Source organism: Andrena cerasifolii, chromosome 12, assembly GCF_050908995.1.
Source record: "Andrena cerasifolii isolate SP2316 chromosome 12, iyAndCera1_principal, whole genome shotgun sequence".
In the NCBI taxonomy this organism is placed as follows: Eukaryota; Metazoa; Arthropoda; class Insecta; order Hymenoptera; family Andrenidae; genus Andrena; species Andrena cerasifolii.
In genome coordinates, this window is record NC_135129.1 from 11,277,983 (window position 1) to 11,301,906 (window position 23,924).

General features: G+C 43.2%; 1 protein-coding gene across 5 annotated transcripts in view; it reads left to right on the plus strand.

The window, feature by feature from the left end:
• The window catches only part of Alpha-catr (alpha-catenin related), a 69,120-nt gene extending 56,640 nt beyond the window's left edge, over nucleotides 1-12,480 (plus strand). For 4 of the 5 annotated variants that reach the window (XM_076824895.1, XM_076824892.1, XM_076824897.1 and 1 more), the window contains 2 exons: nucleotides 187-692; nucleotides 2,995-3,127. In XM_076824895.1, the coding sequence (XP_076681010.1) occupies nucleotides 187-597 (411 nt within the window). In that variant the 3' untranslated portion in view covers nucleotides 598-692; nucleotides 2,995-3,127. Of the gene's footprint in view, nucleotides 1-186; nucleotides 693-2,994 lie in introns of all 5 variants that reach the window. The other variant, XM_076824896.1, reaches the window with a different exon arrangement.
• The last annotated feature ends 11,444 nt before the right edge of the window (nucleotides 12,481-23,924 follow it).

Sequence of the window (23,924 nt, forward strand, 5' to 3'; positions counted from 1 at the left end):
AAAGTCAGTCATACAGAGCACCACCAAATCCTCAGAATTCTACAGATACCAAACCCCCAGCCTCCACATTCTGTCACCGCAAAATACTACGCAATTATTCGCACAGGGCGAACAAGTACGAATCGCAGCGCAGTCACGTCACGCCTAAAAACTGTCTACATGTCCTTCCATGTATTCATCGAATAGCACAATGTGACCATGCCGCAGTACGTGGAGCTCAGTCCAACAACGGTGCCTGGCCTGGGCGAAGAGGATTGCTTGTACCCAGTTAGTCCCCAGTTGCTACCGTCGACGAGTCCCTACGTGCAGCCCCATCCCCTTACCTCCTCCCAGCTGCACAACATTTTAAGAGCGCCAGGGCTCAACTTCCCTCCCTTCGGTCACAACACTCTGCCACTCCCCGCGTCCACCAGCAGCAGCGGCACGCGTAGCTCCGCTTCCTTCGTCCATCCCTCGGTCCTGCCGTACTCGGCCAGCAACACAACGTCCGGTTGCGGACCGCAGGCACCGCATTGCCTGCAAAATCTTCAGCTACTGCAGCTACAGCTGCACCAGGCGCAGCTGCAGCACCTAAGACACGCCACTCTGCCGAGATAACACAGACTATCGTTGCACCGTGATGGTCGCATGTGTTCACGCGCACAGCCACAACGCTGCGCGGCGAAGCGCTCGCTGTTCTTTCGTTCGCACAGGTTCGATTTTGGTTTCATTTTTCCGTTTCGTTTTCCTCGTTTCGCTGGTTTGCTGCTTCCACTTTCGCGGTCGCGAAACGAACGCGAATGATTGAATTACGAAGTAGTTGGATTGAGAGATATTGTGTCTGGTTGGCAGGGAAGGGGATTAGGGAAATTTTATGGCATTGCTGGTGTATTTAGGACAGATATGGGCAAAATTTTTATTTAGATAAAATTTATTTTCGAATGACGAATAAAAGTTAAAAAAAATATTCATCGTGTGTGGAATAAAGTTACAGTTAAAGTTAAAGTTGAAGAATTTATTCGACGTTCAAGTTGAAACGCTTGACGTCTAAAAAATTTAACTTTATTCGTCAAATAATCTGAAGTTTAAGTAACTTTTATTTGATCCGATATATAAATAATCTTGTATTTAGTTGGGTCCTGCCCAACTCTGATTTGGGAGTATTTATAGTTGGATTTGGAGTTCTGGAATTAATCGAAGGAGTGTGTAAATTGCGATAAGTACTTCTTTGGGGATAAAGAATGTGATTGGGGATTCGGAGGCATGGGATTAATGTGACCCGAATTAGAATTTTTGAATTGTGACTGTTTGGCAAGTTCGACGAATTTTATCGTCGAACAATTCAGTCATTTGCGTTCGTTAAATATTTTCTCCTTTCTCGTCACCGCTATTTTCATAACGACACATTTTACGCGTAGGCATTACCGTCGCTATTTATGTTAATAAACTGGCTTGAATATTTTTCTTACCGTATTGTTGCAGACATTTTTCTCGCAACAGCTTTGCTTCGACTAATAAGCCACGTTGCGACAATATACAACATAATCCGCAGCACGAAGGTGAACTGATAATCAAACGAGTTTACTGTTTTCAGCTGTCTTTACAGGAATGGGCGCGATGCAATCTTTCGTAACAGAATTTCCTTTTCATTATTGGAGTCACTTTCTGGCACGCTGAATATTGTAACGCATAATGCTTGTATATAATCGTGCATCAAGACAATAACACATACTTTTCCTACAAGTATATATTTCTCAAACAATAATACTTTACAATTCTTCAATTTTATATTAACAAATTTTTATAACAACCAAAGAGTAATGCTGGTCACCCTTCTCCATGGTGGGGGCATTAACAGTCACAGTTGCGACGCTTTTGAGGGAGCTTCTTTGCAACTAAAAGGACTGGAACAATTACTAACTAAACGTCTGCCACGTCGTACAGAAGTATTTTGGAACTTAAGTATCGCGAGATACATTCAAACATTCAGATACAACGTTCAGTTACTTTGAGCGTGAAATACAACCGGAGGGATCGCGAAATGTGGCAATTCAATTCACCCTGGAGATAGAGGAGAGTGTGCCCTTTATAATGCATTTTGTCTCGTATCGATATCGCAAGCGGTTCCCGAGATATAGGGCATCGAAGCGTGTATTTGAAACGCAACGGGTATGAATGGGGTGACCGAATACGCGTGACCCAATGACCCACTTCTCTTCCCGGAAATGCGTACATCACTAATAGTACACAGTAAACAAACGCTGACCTAGTTAACTGACCAGCGCAACATGGCGAAGCGTGGGATAAGCTAGTCCGAGTGAGAGGTCCGACTGCGCGAGCGAAAAATACCATTATCTTTACACGACGATATCTCGTGAACCGAAAGTGGTATCGACGCGAAACAAACGCCATTTCAAAGGGAAGGGTTCCCCGCTTCGGCTAATATATCCATTTTGAAATATTTCTTTATAATTTCGGAATAACAGTCTTCCAAAGTTATAGTTATTTTAATACGCGTTTCTGATGTATTTGGAGAAGCTTTACGGTAAATTCGTGAACCTTCAACGTGATATTACTTGCAATCTTATAATTAACATCCGTGAACATTATGAATAATAATATTTAAACAAATTTGTTACACTTCCAGAAATGTTGTTCCAACTCGTTACAGTTGCAAAATAATTACAAAGCAGTAAGAATATCGCGGAGTACAAGAATATCAACGAAAGCTAAACGTTCCAGAATACTTCTCACGCGACATTTCAAATAGAAGGGAAGTTATAATCGACGCAGAAGATTTTAGCCACTCGAGGCTTCCATTTATCTGGCATTTCTTACTTCTTCTCAGCGAAGTAGCCAAAGTATACGAGGGAGATATTTATTTGGTGAAGCCCGAGTGGTCGAAATCGTTGGATTATAAGATTCCCTTGCACGATATGGGGTGATCGCAGCGTCGTGCAGGATAATTGGCGCGGTACACTGGATAATCCGCCCTTCTGGGCCTCTGTTTTACAGTACAACCTGGATTTCCGAGGTCTGTCGGCGCGTGGGGCCGGCGGCTCGCCGTACAGGGGCGGAGAGGGTGCAGGCGCCGACGGCGACGGTGGCGGTGCTGGTGTCGACGGTAGCAAGACGGGCTCCGCCCCCGGCAGCGACCCGTCCGTCTGACAGTTTGGGATGGCCCGACGGGCCAAGGGGGACGCTCGCCGCACTCGGGTTTCCTTTCTGCTATTCTAGGAAGAACCTCGCCTGCCCCAGCGAAGCGTACACGTCGAGTCCTCGCGGACACCCCCGACCAGATCCATCGCTGCTCGTTGAACGGGCCTCCGCCACATTTCGAGGGGACCTTCCGCGTGCCATACGGAGCGATCGTTCGCATGGCTTCTAAGTACGTACAGTAGAAATCTGGGATGGAACAGTTTGGCACCAACGAGTTAAACATCTTTCCCTTCTTTTATTGGGCAAAGCAGAGCACGCGAGGTCTGGTGAGCGAAATTTTGTTGTAGGTTTTTGTTGAATAACAAAAGCTTTGTCTACTTTTTACCGCTTTTCCAAAAACTCTCACCCTTTTATTGGTTTTCATTGACTTTAATTGTCTCTTCCTATCAATTTTACCGCCCCTGTCTATTTAGTGTTACATTTCGTAATAAATTTGTATGCGATCTCATTGGTGCCAAATTACACGGGTTCTACTGTATCGTTAAAAGAAATTTGAAGATTCTGGCAAAATATCGCTAACTAAGCGATTCAACTCGTAACTATCCAAAGGAGAGCCGCGAAATGATGAGCGCATCAAGTTACGAGCTGTCCCCTCGAAATTATTATACAAAATCTTGGTTTGTTACCAACTGAAAACGACATGCTCCATTCTTGGTGTTTATTAAATTTCTAATATCCCAGTGAACGAGCCTCGAGTGTCGTTCTTCTCGAGGGCACAGGAAAATGAACGTTCGGTGGAGCGTTCGTGATAGACTCGCGTTAAGAGAATGTACCGGTGCTACAGGGCCAGTTACCTGGTTACCCTGGTTAAATAAGAAATTAAATATCTAGGTGTTAAGCCGACCGCGGTATTTCTTACAATATATTCGAAGCATACCGAATTTTCGTGCGCGACCGTTGGTCCTCGAGAACGCTTGCTCGCCAAAGCGATTACTAGACCGTCGACGTGTACGTTTCAATTGTAATTGCTTCGAGCACAAGCTATATATTCCAGCGATTAGCCACAGTACACGCTCGTGCGTTGCTCAATATATAGACAGGTTTTTACGAGCCCTCCGCTCCACTTTAATCGCGTACGAAATTGCGATAAGTGACTGCCATGAAACACGACGAGAACCATGGAAATCTGCGAGAAATTTGGGCATGCTTTTTACACGATAACGCACGCGTCTGTTCAAAGCCATTTACAACGGAAATTACTCGTTCCACAGCCATCTCGCATTTAGTTTCCGACGATCACCACTCTTCGCGACAATCTGGCCTATTAACTCTTCTCAGCACACTTAACTTCACCGCTCGACGCGACGGCAATTTTCGAAGCAAGAATTTCTGTTAAGCACTCCAAAGTTCCTGTTAATCGATGCGTTCGTTTAAACTGTAATTGCCTTGAAACACTACCCATCCGACGACTAAACGAGACACGAACTCGCGTCGCTTGAACCAAACGACTTTCGCACTTGAGCCTCATCGTGCACCGCGCTTCTTCAGGCGGAGGTGGAATAATTTTTAAAAAGGCGACCCTAAGAGTCGCGGCTTGCTCGTCCCCGAGCGTGCACGATGAAGATCGATCGCTACAATGGCAATAATGCAGCCATATCAGAGGAATCGGCGACTGATGCGAACAGGGACGGGTTTAAAATAATATCCGCGGCAGGAATCGCTTTTAACTGCTTGGTGCCATCTCATCGACGAGAGCAATAATCCGCGTCGTCCCAACGGCGAACACTTCGCTGCTACGTCGACTGTCGGCCCAGTGATTCGCGCGAAGGCCCGTTGAGAGATACACGATTCGACGGAGTCACAGCGGCTCGAGTAGCAGCGAAAGGATCCGAAACGCAGCCCCGTGGCGCGCGCGTTAACGCCGCGCCTCAGACGCCTTGTACAGACTTATATTTTGAAATAGAGCATCCCCATTCGAGATCATTTCAGGCTCTGCGCGAAGGAATCGCTCTTCCATGTAGGAGGGTTGGTGCAACGACAATAATTCGGGATGTCGACTGGAGTGCCTTTTAGAGGTGAAATATTTAGAGGCCAACTTCCGCTGATAACGCGTCTCGCCACCAACTTCGATCTTTCAAGGGTTCCCGACGGCGCAGAGCCGCGGTATATCGGCTGTCAGTCTTTTAACACTTTGCAACCGTCGTTAACGCGCCGCGCCGCGCGAGTACGTAGCGCTTTTGTCCACAGTTTGCTTTCGATATCCAGCAGCGTCTGATCGTTATTTTGCTAATCAGCACCTCACAGGACATTGTACGCCTTCAATAAACGAGCAGTCCTGCTTACGTGTACCGTGCGCGGAAGAACGTGGAATCTGGAATGATAGTTTACGCCCTTAAATCGCTAACATTGGTCGTCGCGAAAGAATTCTTTTGCGGGGAGCTAGGATACCGTGGCAGAAACGATTCTTGAATTTCGCCACTGATGACGTTAATACTGTTCGACGTTTGGCAGTGTAAACTGTCTTTCAAAAAGTGTTCCAACGTTCTATCGAGGGTGCGATATAATAGACAAGGAATTTAATGAGGTTGTAGGACACTGAAGTGAAGCTAGGAGCCTGGGACTACATTCTTTATTGCTTGTAAACAGTAGCGTTTTGGCCCTCTGCAGTGGTCAAAAGAAAGTGAACTGTTTTAAACTGTGAACAATATCAGAAATAAGATAGTTGCATTAGAAACAGTTATACCTTCAAAATACCCCATGAATTAAATTCTCTGAATAAAGCCTAGTGTGTATCAAGATTGCTATGCAGACATTTAAAAATATGAGTTCCAAACTTTCTTCTAATCACCGCGGTAGTTCTCCTAAAAAATAGCAAGAGACACATTTGGCGGATTGTGATACTACTCGAGCGTGTCCAACTACCTCGTTACACTTCTTAAATCAATTATAGTCTAACCACTGAAGCCTCCAACAGTATTAGTTAGAAGAAAACAGCCTAGAAAGCCTCGTAGCAGCAATTCACAAGGCATTTCTTGCTCGTAAAACAATTCCCTTCAGCTGCCTCCCCTAAGCCATCAGATTCCACGTTCACCAGCAAAACATGTCGCGAAAGGGGACGTTTAACGAGACTGCTCGTTTCACGGCCAGACATCCGCTTTGCACCCGAGCACTGTAGTTCGCGAGACGATGCCAGGCCGCGGTTTTGCGACTAACCAGCCCTAGCACAGCTTGAAAACACAGGATGGGGCAGGAGATGGACGTTGAGGGTGACCTGAGGGCGGCAGCAGGGCGGTCAGGGACGTACTTTGTGGCAAGGACACCCTGGCTCACTGCACGAAATCTCGTGGTTTAAGCTCAGTCGGGCGTAGAAACGACCTAAGCTGCTCGCGTCCGATCGGCGATTAAGCTGTTCACCTATCGAGGCGCATTCTCGCGCGTCGCCGCGGACGTCCGATCGAGTCGCGGGCAGCTTGGATGCGCGCGAGCGCCGTCCGAGAACAAAGCTTCCTTCATAGTGCCACAAAAGAAACACTCTCGTTCTTGCGATACGTCTTTGAACCCGCTGACGAAATCGAGCTCGCTGTCTTCCAGAGAGACGAGCGAGGCGTGCATCAATATTAAAAACAATCCCCGACGACTTCTGTCGATGTATAAAAGCTGCTCGACCGCGCACGAACGAGCCCCTCGTGATTTTTCTATTCGTAGCGACTGCCCCCGTCGCGGCTAATTGATCGACGTCGAGTTTAACCGTAGAGCCGGGCAAGCTGAATAATAATGCGCGCGCAACGGCCACGAGCAACTACTAGCTGTAATTGTACAAAATAATAATCGGAATCGAAGGGTTCGTCGTGCACGCGCCAGCCAATATCGAACCGAAGATCACGAAGCTGGCGCTCTAGCATGGCCTCTCGCTGCACGCCGATCAAACGAAACGGCCGGGGACTTTATCGATCGATTCTCGTGATCTTCCTCGAATTCGGAGCGCAGAACGACGCTGGACGATGACTCCCCCGCGCGGGGAAGCTCGTGGCGCGTCCAGCGGCGATCCGCGCCACGCTTGTTCTCAAACAGCTGATCGTTTCCGCGTGAACGGTCCCCGGAAACGACAGGGAGATACAAGTGGTAGCGTTTGTACATAGAGCATTAAGTTCACGCGAGAACAACGTCGACCAGTCATGCATTTCACGTACTTACGAGTTGTATTAGAGGATCGATTCTGTATGTATTATACAGAGTTGGCACAAAGACAGTACGGTTGTACTGATCAGTGGAGTTTGCGGGGGAAGTCACCGTCGTCGATGATTAAACGTTTGACACTTCGAGCAAGCATGCTGTGCACACCTCGGCGTGTTCTCGCGTTCGCGTCCTTTGGGAAGCATCCAAGTATTATTCAGCTGCCTCCCGAATGTTCACTCGGGACGAATTAAGTCAGAGTTCCTTGGTAGAAGCGATCGCTAGAATAGGCTCGACTGAAGGGGCGTTTACCGAAACCTTGCGTTACTCGAAGTGTTAATGAGTCTTACAAATTAATAATTATAATCAGATAGGCAGATCGATGTTCTTTTATTTTGGTGGAATGTACGCAGCGTTCTTTCTACGTCGATGACCGGTGACGGACGCTTTTGAGCAAGCTCCGCTGGCTTCGTAGATGCTCGAGGCGCCAGAATGTAAACGAGGGCCTCTTACCAGGGGACATTTTGACAGTGTCCCCCGAGATGTTCCTAGGGTGTAATCACGCGGACTGACGTCCCGTAAAGCGCGCGCGTAAACCTCGCAGGAATGTAACGAACCGGCACGCGTCCGTTGCAAGCTGACAAAACATTTACGCGACGCGTTTGTACAGACTCTGTATCATACCTTTATCCACGCGGTCTTTAGTGTATAGAGTTCGTCAGTTAAGGGGTTAAGCTTAAGTTTTTTTGTATAAAAACGGCACAAATATTTTGTATGGGAAACGTGGGGTGAGTTCGACGTGAGCGTTGAGTTTTTATTATTAAATTACCCGCGTCTGTAGTCTGCCAGCTAGAAACCAGCTAGAAACGATTCGACCGAGGATCGATTGCCAGGCCTTCCGGGGTCGTCTGGGTGGAAACTGTTATCAATTATCGATGAATTGGAGGGATGACGGTTTTGTTCAAAAGTTTCAGTCATTTTTAGGAGTCATAGATATCTTAGTTGATGATTTCGAGCTTAAGTTTCTTTAAGATTCAACAACCTCGATGAGTCGTAGGTTTCTTAATACTATTATGGAATCAGGAACCCCCATGAGAGGGAGCGCGGAATGAAAGACCTCAGCGGATCGGGTTCGAGTCCCACGTAATACTTTGAGTAGTCATGATTTTCTTAGAATTATTTGAGACGTTTAGAAAGTACCAAAGTTAAAATTCTACGGATTTCCCAGCTAGCTTGCATATACTGTAATCAGTAAAGTACTATCAATATTATCAGTAAATCCACCTCACTAACTTAATCCCGACACACCTTCCAGCTTCACGTAAAATCAACATTCGAAGAATCAATTTCATTTAAAAAAAAGAGTATAGACTGTCTACGTGTCTCCCAATAATTCATCGATTCTCGATAACGCGCGTACTCCTCGATTCAAGATCTGGCAATGAATCCTCCCGTCAGATCGGCTTCGTTGTTTCCTATCGAATGAAGAATTCTCGTCGCATATAACGTAAAACCTAAAACCAATGTGGTGATAGTACTTCTAGAGATCATCACGATTCTAGTCGTTGCATAGAAGTCAGTTTGTAAGTGTATAACGTGTACCGATAATATCGTTAAGTATATAAATGATAACGAATCGAAATTACACGCTAGCATCCACGGTCGTGACGTTACGATATCCCAAAGCTCGGCATTGTGGCCCTAAAAGCAGCTCATTTGCGTTCCCTCATCTGAAGGCACAATCACAAGGGAGAGCAATTTGCGAACCGTATCGTAGCCTCCTTGCGTGTGTACGACGTCTGAAATTCGCCATGGTGTAATTCTACCTCAATTCGTAGCATAGACAGCTCCAAAATTACTTCGTCGATGAATAATGTTCAGGTACTGGCTAGATCTCAGCATCGATTAATCCTTCTCGGCATATACGTAAATTAATTAACGTTAAAGTCTTCTAAGCGTGTCTCTGGGCATGTCGGAGACACGTCGCTGTGAGAGAATGAAAGGAAACATAGGAGAAACGGTCACTGGTGAAACGTTTCGAAGAGAAGATCTGATTAAAACGATCCAGCAATGACAGTGTCGCTGTGACACTTCTCCGCGAGCTTCTCGTCGCCATCGATTGTGCCTGTTAGCTGGACTATTTCGTGCCTCTGCTGGAATATTATCGGGTTTAATCGATACTTAATCGTCTCCAGGTATTAATCGAATGAAAACGAAAGGACTCGAGAAAAAAAAACGAAGCAGCCTTGTAGCCAAGCATTCGCAATAGGGGGATAAGAGGAATCCTACCCATCTAGCAGTTTTTATAGGATATTTTCTGAAACTCTCTCCTCAGCTCGCGAAGGCTATGGAATCTATTCAATCATTAACGAAAGTAAGCCAAAAAGGAACGGGATGGAGCGAGATGTGATTCCTCGAGGAGTCTCTTCTAACTTATTAAAACTCTTCGTACATCGACGTTTAGAGAATCAGTTCGGGAAATTCGTACTATGAGCTTATAACACCTCGATATATCGAAGAAACACCGATAGATCATCGAATAGTTCGTTCGTTAGACAAACCCACCCTTCCCCTTGATGTATCTCGAGAAATTTCATTTTTTAATCAACGATTCGACGGGCAAGGGAGAAAGCGCAGAAACGAAGGGGGCTGAAAAGGGCTTCGTCTCTTGTCGATTATTCGAAGGGAATAACAAAACGTACGTTAAGGTACATAGGTTTTTCTACATTTTATTGTTGCGGCTAAGTACCGTGCCAACGGTGGCTGACGTTATTTACAAAGGGACTGACGATACCTCGGTATCCAACTAGGGCAACTAGGCGGTCGAATGAACGCAGCATCAATTCTTCGCGAACGTAGCGATTGTTAGATTCTTTCCCAGACTGCAACGTCGCCGAGGAAGTCGCGACATCTTCATCCGCCGATCGCCAGAGCGAATAATCCTTCGTTTCGTGGAAAGATGGATTTACCTGTTAGAATTTAGACCGTTGGAGAAGCTCCCTGACAAAGAACGTTTCCCTTGGCATTTCAACGCCCGTACACGTATTTCAGCGATTGTCGACGGGTGACGGGATTATCAAAAGAATTGGCAACGATGGGGTGCAGGGGAAATCGCGAGAAATGATGGATCGATTTAAAAAGCAAGGGTGGAACGAGCAAGCATGGCTCGCGAATAACTGACGAGCTACAAACGAAAGAGTTCTTCGAACGAGTGATCGTTTCGCAAACAGTTGGCAATCTTCTGGTTGCAATTATATTCGCGATAGACAAGGTTTTTAAATTACAAGAGAATTCTAGATATTTTCCTATTTAGTGAAAATTAGTTTTTATATGATTTACAATGAGAGTCTCTGGTTTTTGCCAACTGATTGTTTATATCCCCCCCCGATGCTCGATATTTGCGTGTATGAATATTGTAAAGAAAAAGACGCGTGAAATTGTTTGTGAAATGAAATAGATTTGCGATAGTTAACAAACGGTTGATATTCCTGAAACAAAGTGTTCTTAACATTACGAAGCATCACAGACATTCATTTCCGAAACTTCTATCATGTTCAAAGTAGCTGCGTAGATTGTTGCACGGATCAGATAAATTATCGACTGTTCGCGTAAAATAAATAATAAACACGTGAATATAATGTTCAATCGTTTGTTAACCACCAGTCTTCGTACGAAGCTAATAATTTCCTTGCTACTGAAAACGATCACGACGTTCGGGCTCTTGAATTAACAAGAACGAGGTAGTAGCGCGTATCTGTGAAACGTTATCGGCATCCACAGAATAAAGGCGCGCTTGCAAGTCGACGAGGTAGCAGATTAAAACGAAAGACGATCCCCGATTCTGTCGCTGTTTCTTTCTCTTCGTTCGACTTTCAAACGCGAGGCTGTGATCGTCGACGCGATAGGAAAAAGAGAGAGAGAGAGCAAATGGCCGTAGCACAATGCGGAGTGATTAAACTAATTACTGTAAGAGAATCGTCTCGGATAGAGATCGAAGAACGCGCATCCTCGCTCGTGTTCGATACGCCTTCGTAGTTTAACACGGTCTTCCCAGCGATGATTAACGTTTCCTCCTCCACGAATCGTTTCTCTCACGCGAGCGTAAAGCCACCCTCCCACGTGCGCAAATCTGAAGCCTACGTTCCACGTGAGCAATTCGCGATGCGTAATGCAGTGAAAGGGGGTTCCTTCGCGTAAGGAGCTCGTAACCGTTGCGACGTAACGCGTGATACGCTTAAGCAAGCTTTAAGCCGCGACCCCACTTGCGCAATGGGCAGTACGGAATGCGGACTAAGTGACGCATTTGAAACCAGATTTGAACCACGTGAAGAATGTGCGTTGAGGAATGTACCTAAAGAACGTTTCCCACTTAAAATAGCGTGATGGAGAAGATAGGTAAAGCCACGGTTATACGTGTACAATGGCGTGAGCAATGCACTGTAGGAAACGTCTAACGTAGAGTACTCTTTAAGCCACATTCCCACGTGCACGATGTTCGATGCAAAGTTTATGTAAAAATATGTTCGCACGTGTAAAATTCAGTGCTCGAAGCGCACTTAGGAGCCTTTGAAGCGCAACTTTTTTTCGAGTATACTGGTTGTATTCGGTTGCATATGTACGATTTTATTACTTCTTCTCGATATCCGTTGCCTTTTAAGTCGATTTTTTTCAAAGTATTTCGAGTCTGGTTGCGTATTGCGCGCGTGGGAATGCGGCTTAAGAATCCTCATCAGGGGTTGTCTACGAGAAGCTAGTGTCTTTGAAGCGTGCATGTATCCTATGCGTTGAACATGTGGGAACGTGGCTTAAGTGGAGGGGGAAAGGCCGCGATGGCGGGATTTCTATCGAGAACTTTTTGAGAACGTTCGTTTATCCGAGGTAGGTTCGACACGCTCGGCGCAATCGTGATCCCCGATGATCGGGAGAGAAGCGAAACGAAACGCTTACCTACCTTATGATAATTTATTACCAAACGTTTCATTTGTATGACGATATAATGGAAACGAGAGAAAAAGAAACCAAAAAAGTATCGAGATCATAGAGGACGAGTTTAGCTTAGATAGGTTTCGTACTTCGTATTTAATGAACATTATTGAATCATTATGTATCAAGTATCGCATGTATTGGAGCTGATGAGGACAATGGAAAATAAATAATTGTATCCATAAATCGGGCATTAATTATATGTTTATATCCTGTGGTTCCTTGTATTTCTTGTATTTCTTTGTTCAAAGCATATTTTTGGCACTCGTCGACTAATAAATAGGTAGTTTTCAATATTTCAATCGATTTCAGAGAATTACAGTATCCGATGAATGTTTAATAATAATTAGGTACTCAATTACGTGCAAAATCTGTACAAAAATCTTTGTTGAAGCTTAATAAAGCATTAGATTTTGAGATGCAATAGTAAAGGTAAATTATTTACTGAATATAAATAATTCATACTTAGTGAAATCCAGTTCAACTAAAATGTATTTATACATTATATATAATACTATGTAATATGCATAAGCATTAACATTAATATATCGAACGATTAAACACTGATAATGAGAATAAAAGAGAAATCATTCGGCGTAGAAAATCATTTGCAAATCCAAGAGCAAATGTTACTATTTGCTCGATATCTCGAGTTCTATCGATCATAATTAATAATAATTTATACTGGGCGGTTAGTGTAAATGTTGTTAACATTATTTGTTACTGCAATAGCCACTGGAATGGATATTTTAGCAGAAAATCCATTTTTGCCAAAGAATTCGGTGGATTTCGCAATTGTAAGTAACCGTCGACCTTGTTTTGATCGGGGGACATCATTCCTCGAAGTCTACATAAGGAGCTCACAGATCTTCATGTACTCAGTCGTCGTCGGTCCTCCGGACTTGAAGGACCTCCGGGCACCCTGGAGCTGCCGAGCCACCTGGACCTTCTCGACTTCCTGGACTTCCTGGACTGGCTGGACTGGCTGGGGACCTGGTCAGGGTTTCAACCCTGGTCCTTCCTCCACCCCCGGAGCTCCCGAGCCCCCTGGACCATTGGGACCTACTGGACTTGCTGGACATGCTGGAGACCTGGTCAAGGATTCAACCTTGGTCCTTCCTCCACCCCCGGAGCTCCCGAGCCCCCTGGACCATTGGGACCTACTGGACTTGCTGGACATGCTGGAGACCTGGTCAGGGATTCAACCTTGGTTCTTCCTGCGGACCCTTGCCCCCCTGGCCTGGGTTACCTTATTCGGTTGGTGCCGGTGAAATTTTGGGGTTCGTTAAGCCATCTAAAATTTTAATTGCTTTCTTCGATTGATTTTCATCATCTGTCCGATTTCATGCATTCCCTCCAGGATTTTTGAACGAGTCGTTCTATTTCGTGTATTTCTTCGATGGGTTTGCATGATCTGTCCTATTTCATGCATTTCTTCGATGGATTTACATGATTTATTTTATTTCACGCATTTCTTCGATGGATTTTCATGATTTCTGTTACTCTTTCATGCATCTCTTCGGGGGTCTACATTCCCTGCTCTCCTTCGTGTATCTCAACGATGGTTTTGCATGGTTTATTCTACTTCATGCATTTCTTCGATGGTTTGGCATGATTTATTTCATTTCATGGATCTCTTCGGTGATTTTGCAAGACTTCTTCCCTGGCACGCATATCACTCATGTGTTTCCTTTCCCTGCTCTCTTTGATGTACGTATCTCTACGATGGGTTTACATGATTTATTCTATTTCATGGATTACTTCGATGGGTTTTCATGATTTATTTCTTTTCATGGATTTCTTCGATGGCTTTGTATGACTTTTGTCACTCTATCGCGCGTCTCGTGGATGTGTCGTCATTCCATGCTCTTCTTCGTGTATCTCTACGATGGTTTTGCATGCTCGTGCGTGCTCTGCTATTAGTCGAAATTATCTCGATCGGCACCAACTAATTAAGTTTTTTCTTAGTTTCCTTCCAAGCTGACCACACCATTGAACGTACTTGATTGTTTCAGATCCAGGTTCATCCGTTCGCGGAGAAGATATATTTAAAAAGAAAAGTGTTGGTGCAAAGTGATAGTGGAAGAAGATATCCAAGTAAGCCTAGATTAATTTATTATAACATGAAGTATTTAAGGTCCCATGTAAAATTGCGAAGTAGTCACTAAACCATTAGCTTCGTTGCTTTTTCATTGGCTCCTCATCTCCGATGAGGAGGTCGCCACTGGTTCCGTTTCCGGAAGCAAGCGACTGAGCATGGAATCGGTATGGGTGGATCAGTTTCATCCCCTGGTGTTCTTGTCGAAAGGGAAAAGTTTCGGGCGTAGGGGGTGTACCTTTTGGTACACTGCCTGCGTAAGTCACCCTGTCCGATACCCAGTCTCCCAGTTAGTCGGCTTGAGTCAGGTCAAGTATTTGCTCCTGGCGAGTCGCAAGGTGCAAGAGGAATCGTCTGGGAGACGCCGAGCGCTTTTCCCTTTCGACTCGGAGAGCAGGGTGGTAGGAACTGCGCCACCTTATACTCCTTTCATGCTCACCGGTAGTCTTTCCTTCTTTCCTGAATTTCTTTTAATCGCGTGATTGCTTGGCAGTTCCCTAGATTCTACATCTAAACCAAAGAGACCGATGGAACTTTGTTTCCATCGATCTCTTTGGTTTAGTTGGCTTAATGTACAGGGAGATCGATGGAACTTTGATTCCATCTATCTCTCTACGGGTCTCGAAACGCAGCAACCTCCTCGCGGTGAGACCTGGTAATCGGTGAAAACCGAGCTGATAGCTGCGATTGTCAAATATTCTAGTCGGATATAAGAATTTCTGTAACTTGTAACACTATGGTAAAATGTAAGAATAAAATATGTAACTTGGAATGTTGTTCGATTGTTCCTACCGGACCCCAGAACACGAGTACAGTGTTAAGATAGAAGGATATGTACAAGATGGAATATTTCTGCGCGATACTGGAAGTAATGGGTGTTTGACAATTTTTAAAGTCCTCTCTGCTTCAGCACCTTATTGAAATATACCAAGTTACAATTTTATGTTAAATAAATTTGTTTTGCGTTAAATAAACCCGAATAGAACAGCGAGGTTAAAAGGCGAATTCTAACAAAATCATTTAAAAATCGCGGGTTTCGAATGACGTAGTGTTACACGTGTTGAATTCTAATTCCTACCACGTGTAGCGTTACAATCTGTTTCGAGACTTCACCGGTAACGTTGCATGCGACACTAAAATGGTAAGGTCTGGCTAAGGGGGTCCTAGGACCCCAAACCGATGACACGTATATTGAGGGAGCTCGCGTGCCCCCAGAGGGTGTGACAAAATTACATTGGGTGATGCTATACATCGTTGATGGTTATATCTGGGCTGTGTTAGTACATACATACGTATTTAAGGGGGTAGACATGGGTAATGCAGCGCGCTGTATACCGACACAATCTGGCCCGAAACATGGGTTTGGGATTTTTCGTTTTTCGTCCTTATATGAGCAGATTTTGGGCTGGGCGAGGTTTCATTCGAAAGAGGAAGGTTTAATGCGGAGCGCTCTGCTCGTGGTTCAACGAGATTGTGTTGATATGTAATAATAGCCACAATAAAAGCATGATGGAGACAATGTATGCATTTTCGGACGATTGTAGGTTGTGGTTATATTCATTTTAGGCATACATTGACATAGGAACTGTTGGGAATTGTATACATTTACTAAATTAACGATTTTATCGTTACATATACATCACTTGAAATCGCTGTCGTATTTATATCATAGTAATTCAGGCAGTTAGAACAACAACGGACTAACCTACATTAAAAAAAAATTTCCTATTGTACATCGATGGCTTACAATTAGTGCACACATTTTATATGTCCACTTTTAGCGTTTTTGAGAAAAACAGGTTCAAACATTCAATGGTACTTTATGATTACATAAATACTTTTTACATTATTGTAATATAGGTATCACTGAATGTATGTAATTAGTAGTATAAGTTAGAATCTGCAAAATTATAATAATAACTCGACAATAATGCTTGAAATTTGGACATGCTATTGTAACCAAGTACAGAGGAGGACATACTATACTGAATGATATTATATAAAAATGAATGAAAGGAATTATACTGGAAATAATCTCACTTCAATATTATATTTATTTTTAAAGTAACAGGAATAAAAAAGTAATTCGCGGTAGATATAGGAAGACTTTAAAATTTTTTTATTTATTGTTACATTTTTCCAAGACTACTTTCATCCAGTAACGTCTCCGGAGGGCAAATTAAAGAGCGAGAAGTGGCGCAGATGTTTCGAGACAGTGACTGTTTAACGAAGAGACGCAGAATTTTGGAGCGCCTCTTATTTGCAACTTTAAGGCAATGCCTTTGAAGCTGAAATTTAATATACCTCTTTCCACTTCATGTTCTCCTGATATATTGGCCAAAATCTGGCGAAAATTTTCAGAATGCACAAAATTGGGCTTTGTAACAGGAGAACATGATGTCGAAAGAGGTGGCACTAAGTAACGTCTTCGGAGAGAGAATCAAGGATGCCTTCGAAGCTGAAATTCAGAATACCTCTTTTCACTTCATATTCTCCTGATACCTGGGCCAAAATCTGGCAAAAATTTTCAGAATGCACAAAATTGGGCTTTGTAACAGGAAAAAGAAACATTTGTGGCAATTTTCAACTTCGTATCTCCACCTGGAGGGTAGTAAAGGGCAAAAATAGGAAACCAGGTTTTTGCCGAATTTCTCCTATACTAGGGGATGAAAAATTTTGAAAAAAATCAGAGACATTTCTGTTATTGGGGCACATATTAGAGAATTGTTTCAGATTTTTAAATTGAAAAACCAAGCCGTGAAAACTAAAAAACGCCAAAAAATGCTGAAAAATGCCGATTGTGCATGGAAGCAGTTTTGGCACTATAATTATATTTTTACTGTAAGTACGTATCATTGTTACTATTGTCCTGAATTTTTTTCAGATTTTTCAATTGAAAAACCAAGCCGTGAAAAATAAAAAATGCCAAAAAATGCTGAAATATGTCGATTGTGCATGGAAGCAGTTTTGGCACTATAATTATATTTTTACTGTAAGTACGTATCATTGTTACTATTGTCCTGAATTTTTTCCAGATTTTTCAATTGAAAAACCAAGCTGTGAAAAATAAAAAACGCCAAAAAATGCTGAAAAATGCCGATTGTGTATCGAAGCAGGCTTGGCACTATAATTATATTTTTACTGTAAGTACGTATGATTGTTACTATAGTCCTGAATTTTTTTCAGATTTTTAAATTGAAAAACCAAGCTGTGAAAAATAAAAAATGCCAAAAAATGCTGAAATATGTCGATTGTGCATGGAGGCAGTTTTGGCACTATAATTATATTTCTACTGTAAGTACGTATCATTGGTACTATTGTCCTGAATTTTTTTCAGATTTTTCAATTCAGTGCGCCGCAGTTAAAAAAATTAAAAACCGATTTTTTCGTCTTTTTTTCCGTGTCAGAGTAACTTATACGTCGAATTGCTTCATGAAATAAGTGTTTTATGCGATCTTCCATATTTATGCGTACAGCAAAACATCATAGGAATTAGCTGGACATGCTATTGTAACCAAGTACAGAGGAGGACATACTATACTGAATGATATTATATAAAAATGAATGAAAGGAATAATACTGGAAATAATCTCACTTCAATATTATATTTATTTTTAAAGTAACAGGAATAAAAAAGTAATTCGGGATAGATATAGGAAGACTTTAAAATTTTTTTATTTATTACATTTTTCCAAGATTATTTTCACCCAGTAACATCTCCGGAGAGCAAATTAAAGAGCAAGAAGTGGCGCAGATGTTTCGAGACAGTGACTGTTTAACGAAGAGACGCAGAATTTTGGAGCGCCTCTTATTTGCAACTTTAAGGCGATGCCTTTGAAGCTGAAATTTAGTATACCTCTTTCCACTTCATGTTCTCCTGATATATTCGCCAAAATCTGGCGAAAATTTTCAGAATGCACAAAATTGGGCTTTGTAACAGGAGAACATGATGTCGAAAGAGGTGGCACTAAGTAATGTCTTCGGAGAGAGAATCGAGGATGCCTTCGAAGCTGAAATTCAGAATACCTCCTTTCGCTTCATGTTCTCCTGATACCTGGGCCAAAATCTGGCAAAAATTTTCAGAATGCACAAAATTGGGCTTTGTAACAGGAGAACATGATGTCGAAAGAGGTGGCACTAAGTAATGTCTTCGGAGAGAGAATCGAGGATGCCTTCGAAGCTGAAATTCAGAATACCTCCTTTCGCTTCATGTTCTCCTGATACCTGGGCCAAAATCTGGCAAAAATTTTCAGAATGCACAAAATTGGGCTTTGTAACAGGAGAACATGATGTCGAAAGAGGTGGCACTAAGTAATGTCTTCGGAGAGAGAATCGAGGATGCCTTCGAAGCTGAAATTCAGAATACCTCCTTTCGCTTCATGTTCTCCTGATACCTGGGCCAAAATCTGGCAAAAATTTTCAGAATGCACAAAATTGGGCTTTGTAACAGGAGAACATGATGTCGAAAGAGGTGGCACTAAGTAATGTCTTCGGAGAGAGAATCGAGGATGCCTTCGAAGCTGAAATTCAGAATACCTCCTTTCGCTTCATGTTCTCCTGATACCTGGGCCAAAATCTGGCAAAAATTTTCAGAATGCACAAAATTGGGCTTCGTAACAGGAGAACATGATGTCGAAAGAGGTGGCATTAAGTAATGTCTTCGGAGAGAGAATCGAGGATGCCTTCGAAGCTGAAATTCAGAATACCTCCTTTCGCTTCATGTTCTCCTGATACCTGGGCCAAAATCTGGCAAAAATTTTCAGAATGCACAAAATTGGGCTTTGTAACAGGAGAACATGATGTCGAAAGAGTTGGCACTAAGTAATGTCTTCGGAGAGAGAATCGAGGATGCCTTCGAAGCTGAAATTCAGAATACCTCCTTTCGCTTCATGTTCTCCTGATACCTGGGCCAAAATCTGGCAAAAATTTTCAGAATGCACAAAATTGGGCTTTGTAACAGGAGAACATGATGTCGAAGGAGGTGGCACTAAGTAATGTCTTCGGAGAGAGAATCGAGGATGCCTTCGAAGCTGAAATTCAGAATACCTCTTTTCGCTTCATGTTCTCCTGATACCTGGGCCAAAATCTGGCAAAAATTTTCAGAATGCACAAAATTGGGCTTTGTAACAGGAGAACATGATGTCGAAAGAGGTGGCACTAAGTAATGTCTTCGGAGAGAGAATCGAGGATGCCTTCGAAGCTGAAATTCAGAATACCTCTCTCCGCTTCATGTTCTCCTGATACCTGGGCCAAAATCTAGCAAAAATTTTCAGAATGCACAAAATTGGGCTTTGTAACAGGAGAACATGATGTCGAAAGAGGTGGCACTAAGTAATGTCTTCGGAGAGAGAATCGAGGATGCCTTCGAAGCTGAAATTCAGAATACCTCTTTTCGCTTCATGTTCTCCTGATATCTGGGCCAAAATCTGGCAAAAATTTTCAGAATGCACAAAATTGGGCTGTGTAACAGGAGAACATGATGTCGAAAGAGGTGGCACTAAGTAATGTCTTCGGAGAGAGAATCGAGGATGCCTTCGAAGCTGAAATTCAGAATACCTCCTTTCACTTCATGTTCTCCTGATACCTGGGCCAAAATCTGGCAAAAATTTTCAGAATGCACAAAATTGGGCTTTGTAACAGGAGAACATGATGTCGAAAGAGGTGGCACTAAGTAATGTCTTCGGAGAGAGAATCGAGGATGCCTTCGAAGCTGAAATTCAGAATACCTCCTTTCGCTTCATGTTCTCCTGATACCTGGGCCAAAATCTGGCAAAAATTTTCAGAATGCACAAAATTGGGCTTTGTAACAGGAGAACATGATGTCGAAGGAGGTGGTACTAAGTAATGTCTTCGGAGAGAGAATCGAGGATGCCTTCGAAGCTGAAATTCAGAATACCTCTTTTCGCTTCATGTTCTCCTGATACCTGGGCCAAAATCTGGCAAAAATTTTCAGAATGCACAAAATTGGGCTTTGTAACAGGAGAACATGATGTCGAAAGAGGTGGCACTAAGTAATGTCTTCGGAGAGAGAATCGAGGATGCCTTCGAAGCTGAAATTCAGAATACCTCTCTCCGCTTCATGTTCTCCTGATACCTGGGCCAAAATCTGGCAAAAATTTTCAGAATGCACAAAATTGGGCTTTGTAACAGGAGAACATGATGTCGAAAGAGGTGGCACTAAGTAATGTCTTCGGAGAGAGAATCGAGGATGCCTTCGAAGCTGAAATTCAGAATACCTCCTTTCGCTTCATGTTCTCCTGATACCTGGGCCAAAATCTGGCAAAAATTTTCAGAATGCACAAAATTGGGCTTCGTAACAGGAGAACATGATGTCGAAAGAGGTGGCACTAAGTAATGTCTTCGGAGAGAGAATCGAGGATGCCTTCGAAGCTGAAATTCAGAATACCTCCTTTCGCTTCATGTTCTCCTGATACCTGGGCCAAAATCTGGCAAAAATTTTCAGAATGCACAAAATTGGGCTTTGTAACAGGAGAACATGATGTCGAAAGAGGTGGCACTAAGTAATGTCTTCGGAGAGAGAATCGAGGATGCCTTCGAAGCTGAAATTCAGAATACCTCTTTTCGCTTCATGTTCTCCTGATATCTGGGCCAAAATCTGGCAAAAATTTTCAGAATGCACAAAATTGGGCTTTGTAACAGGAGAACATGATGTCGAAAGAGGTGGCACTAAGTAATGTCTTCGGAGAGAGAATCGAGGATGCCTTCGAAGCTGAAATTCAGAATACCTCCTTTCGCTTCATGTTCTCCTGATACCTGGGCCAAAATCTGGCAAAAATTTTCAGAATGCACAAAATTGGGCTTCGTAACAGGAGAACATGATGTCGAAAGAGGTGGCACTAAGTAATGTCTTCGGAGAGAGAATCGAGGATGCCTTCGAAGCTGAAATTCAGAATACCTCCTTTCGCTTCATGTTCTCCTGATACCTGGGCCAAAATCTGGCAAAAATTTTCAGAATGCATAAAATTGGGCTTTGTAACAGGAGAACATGATGTCGAAAGAGGTGGCACTAAGTAATGTCTTCGGAGAGAGAATCGAGGATGCCTTCGAAGCTGAAATTCAGAATACCTCTCTCCGCTTCATGTTCTCCTGATACCTGGGCAAAATCTAGCAAAAATTTTCAGAATGCACAAAATTGGGCTTTGTAACAGGAGAACATGATGTCGAAAGAGGTGGCACTAAGTAATGTCTTCGGAGAGAGAATCGAGGATGCCTTCGAAGCTGAAATTCAGAATACCTCCTTTCGCTTCATGTTCTCCTGATACCTGGGCCAAAATCTGGCAAAAATTTTCAGAATGCACAAAATTGGGCTTCGTAACAGGAGAACATGATGTCGAAAGAGGTGGCACTAAGTAATGTCTTCGGAGAGAGAATCGAGGATGCCTTCGAAGCTGAAATTCAGAATACCTCCTTTCGCTTCATGTTCTCCTGATACCTGGGCCAAAATCTGGCAAAAATTTTCAGAATGCATAAAATTGGGCTTTGTAACAGGAGAACATGATGTCGAAAGAGGTGGCACTAAGTAATGTCTTCGGAGAGAGAATCGAGGATGCCTTCGAAGCTGAAATTCAGAATACCTCTCTCCGCTTCATGTTCTCCTGATACCTGGGCAAAATCTAGCAAAAATTTTCAGAATGCACAAAATTGGGCTTTGTAACAGGAGAACATGATGTCGAAAGAGGTGGCACTAAGTAATGTCTTCGGAGAGAGAATCGAGGATGCCTTCGAAGCTGAAATTCAGAATACCTCCTTTCGCTTCATGTTCTCCTGATACCTGGGCCAAAATCTGGCAAAAATTTTCAGAATGCACAAAATTGGGCTTCGTAACAGGAGAACATGATGTCGAAAGAGGTGGCACTAAGTAATGTCTTCGGAGAGAGAATCGAGGATGCCTTCGAAGCTGAAATTCAGAATACCTCCTTTCGCTTCATGTTCTCCTGATACCTGGGCCAAAATCTGGCAAAAATTTTCAGAATGCATAAAATTGGGCTTTGTAACAGGAGAACATGATGTCGAAAGAGGTGGCACTAAGTAATGTCTTCGGAGAGAGAATCGAGGATGCCTTCGAAGCTGAAATTCAGAATACCTCTCTCCGCTTCATGTTCTCCTGATACCTGGGCAAAATCTAGCAAAAATTTTCAGAATGCACAAAATTGGGCTTTGTAACAGGAGAACATGATGTCGAAAGAGGTGGCACTAAGTAATGTCTTCGGAGAGAGAATCGAGGATGCCTTCGAAGCTGAAATTCAGAATACCTCCTTTCGCTTCATGTTCTCCTGATACCTGGGCCAAAATCTGGCAAAAATTTTCAGAATGCACAAAATTGGGCTTCGTAACAGGAGAACATGATGTCGAAAGAGGTGGCACTAAGTAATGTCTTCGGAGAGAGAATCGAGGATGCCTTCGAAGCTGAAATTCAGAATACCTCCTTTCGCTTCATGTTCTCCTGATACCTGGGCCAAAATCTGGCAAAAATTTTCAGAATGCATAAAATTGGGCTTTGTAACAGGAGAACATGATGTCGAAAGAGGTGGCACTAAGTAATGTCTTCGGAGAGAGAATCGAGGATGCCTTCGAAGCTGAAATTCAGAATACCTCTCTCCGCTTCATGTTCTCCTGATACCTGGGCAAAATCTAGCAAAAATTTTCAGAATGCACAAAATTGGGCTTTGTAACAGGAGAACATGATGTCGAAAGAGGTGGCACTAAGTAATGTCTTCGGAGAGAGAATCGAGGATGCCTTCGAAGCTGAAATTCAGAATACCTCCTTTCGCTTCATGTTCTCCTGATACCTGGGCCAAAATCTGGCAAAAATTTTCAGAATGCACAAAATTGGGCTTTGTAACAGGAGAACATGATGTCGAAGGAGGTGGCACTAAGTAATGTCTTCGGAGAGAGAATCGAGGATGCCTTCGAAGCTGAAATTCAGAATACCTCTTTTCGCTTCATGTTCTCCTGATACCTGGGCCAAAATCTGGCAAAAATTTTCAGAATGCACAAAATTGGGCTTTGTAACAGGAGAACATGATGTCGAAAGAGGTGGCACTAAGTAATGTCTTCGGAGAGAGAATCGAGGATGCCTTCGAAGCTGAAATTCAGAATACCTCTCTCCGCTTCATGTTCTCCTGATACCTGGGCCAAAATCTGGCAAAAATTTTCAGAATGCACAAAATTGGGCTTTGTAACAGGAGAACATGATGTCGAAAGAGGTGGCACTAAGTAATGTCTTCGGAGAGAGAATCGAGGATGCCTTCGAAGCTGAAATTCAGAATACCTCCTTTCGCTTCATGTTCTCCTGATACCTGGGCCAAAATCTGGCAAAAATTTTCAGAATGCACAAAATTGGGCTTCGTAACAGGAGAACATGATGTCGAAAGAGGTGGCACTAAGTAATGTCTTCGGAGAGAGAATCGAGGATGCCTTCGAAGCTGAAATTCAGAATACCTCCTTTCGCTTCATGTTCTCCTGATACCTGGGCCAAAATCTGGCAAAAATTTTCAGAATGCACAAAATT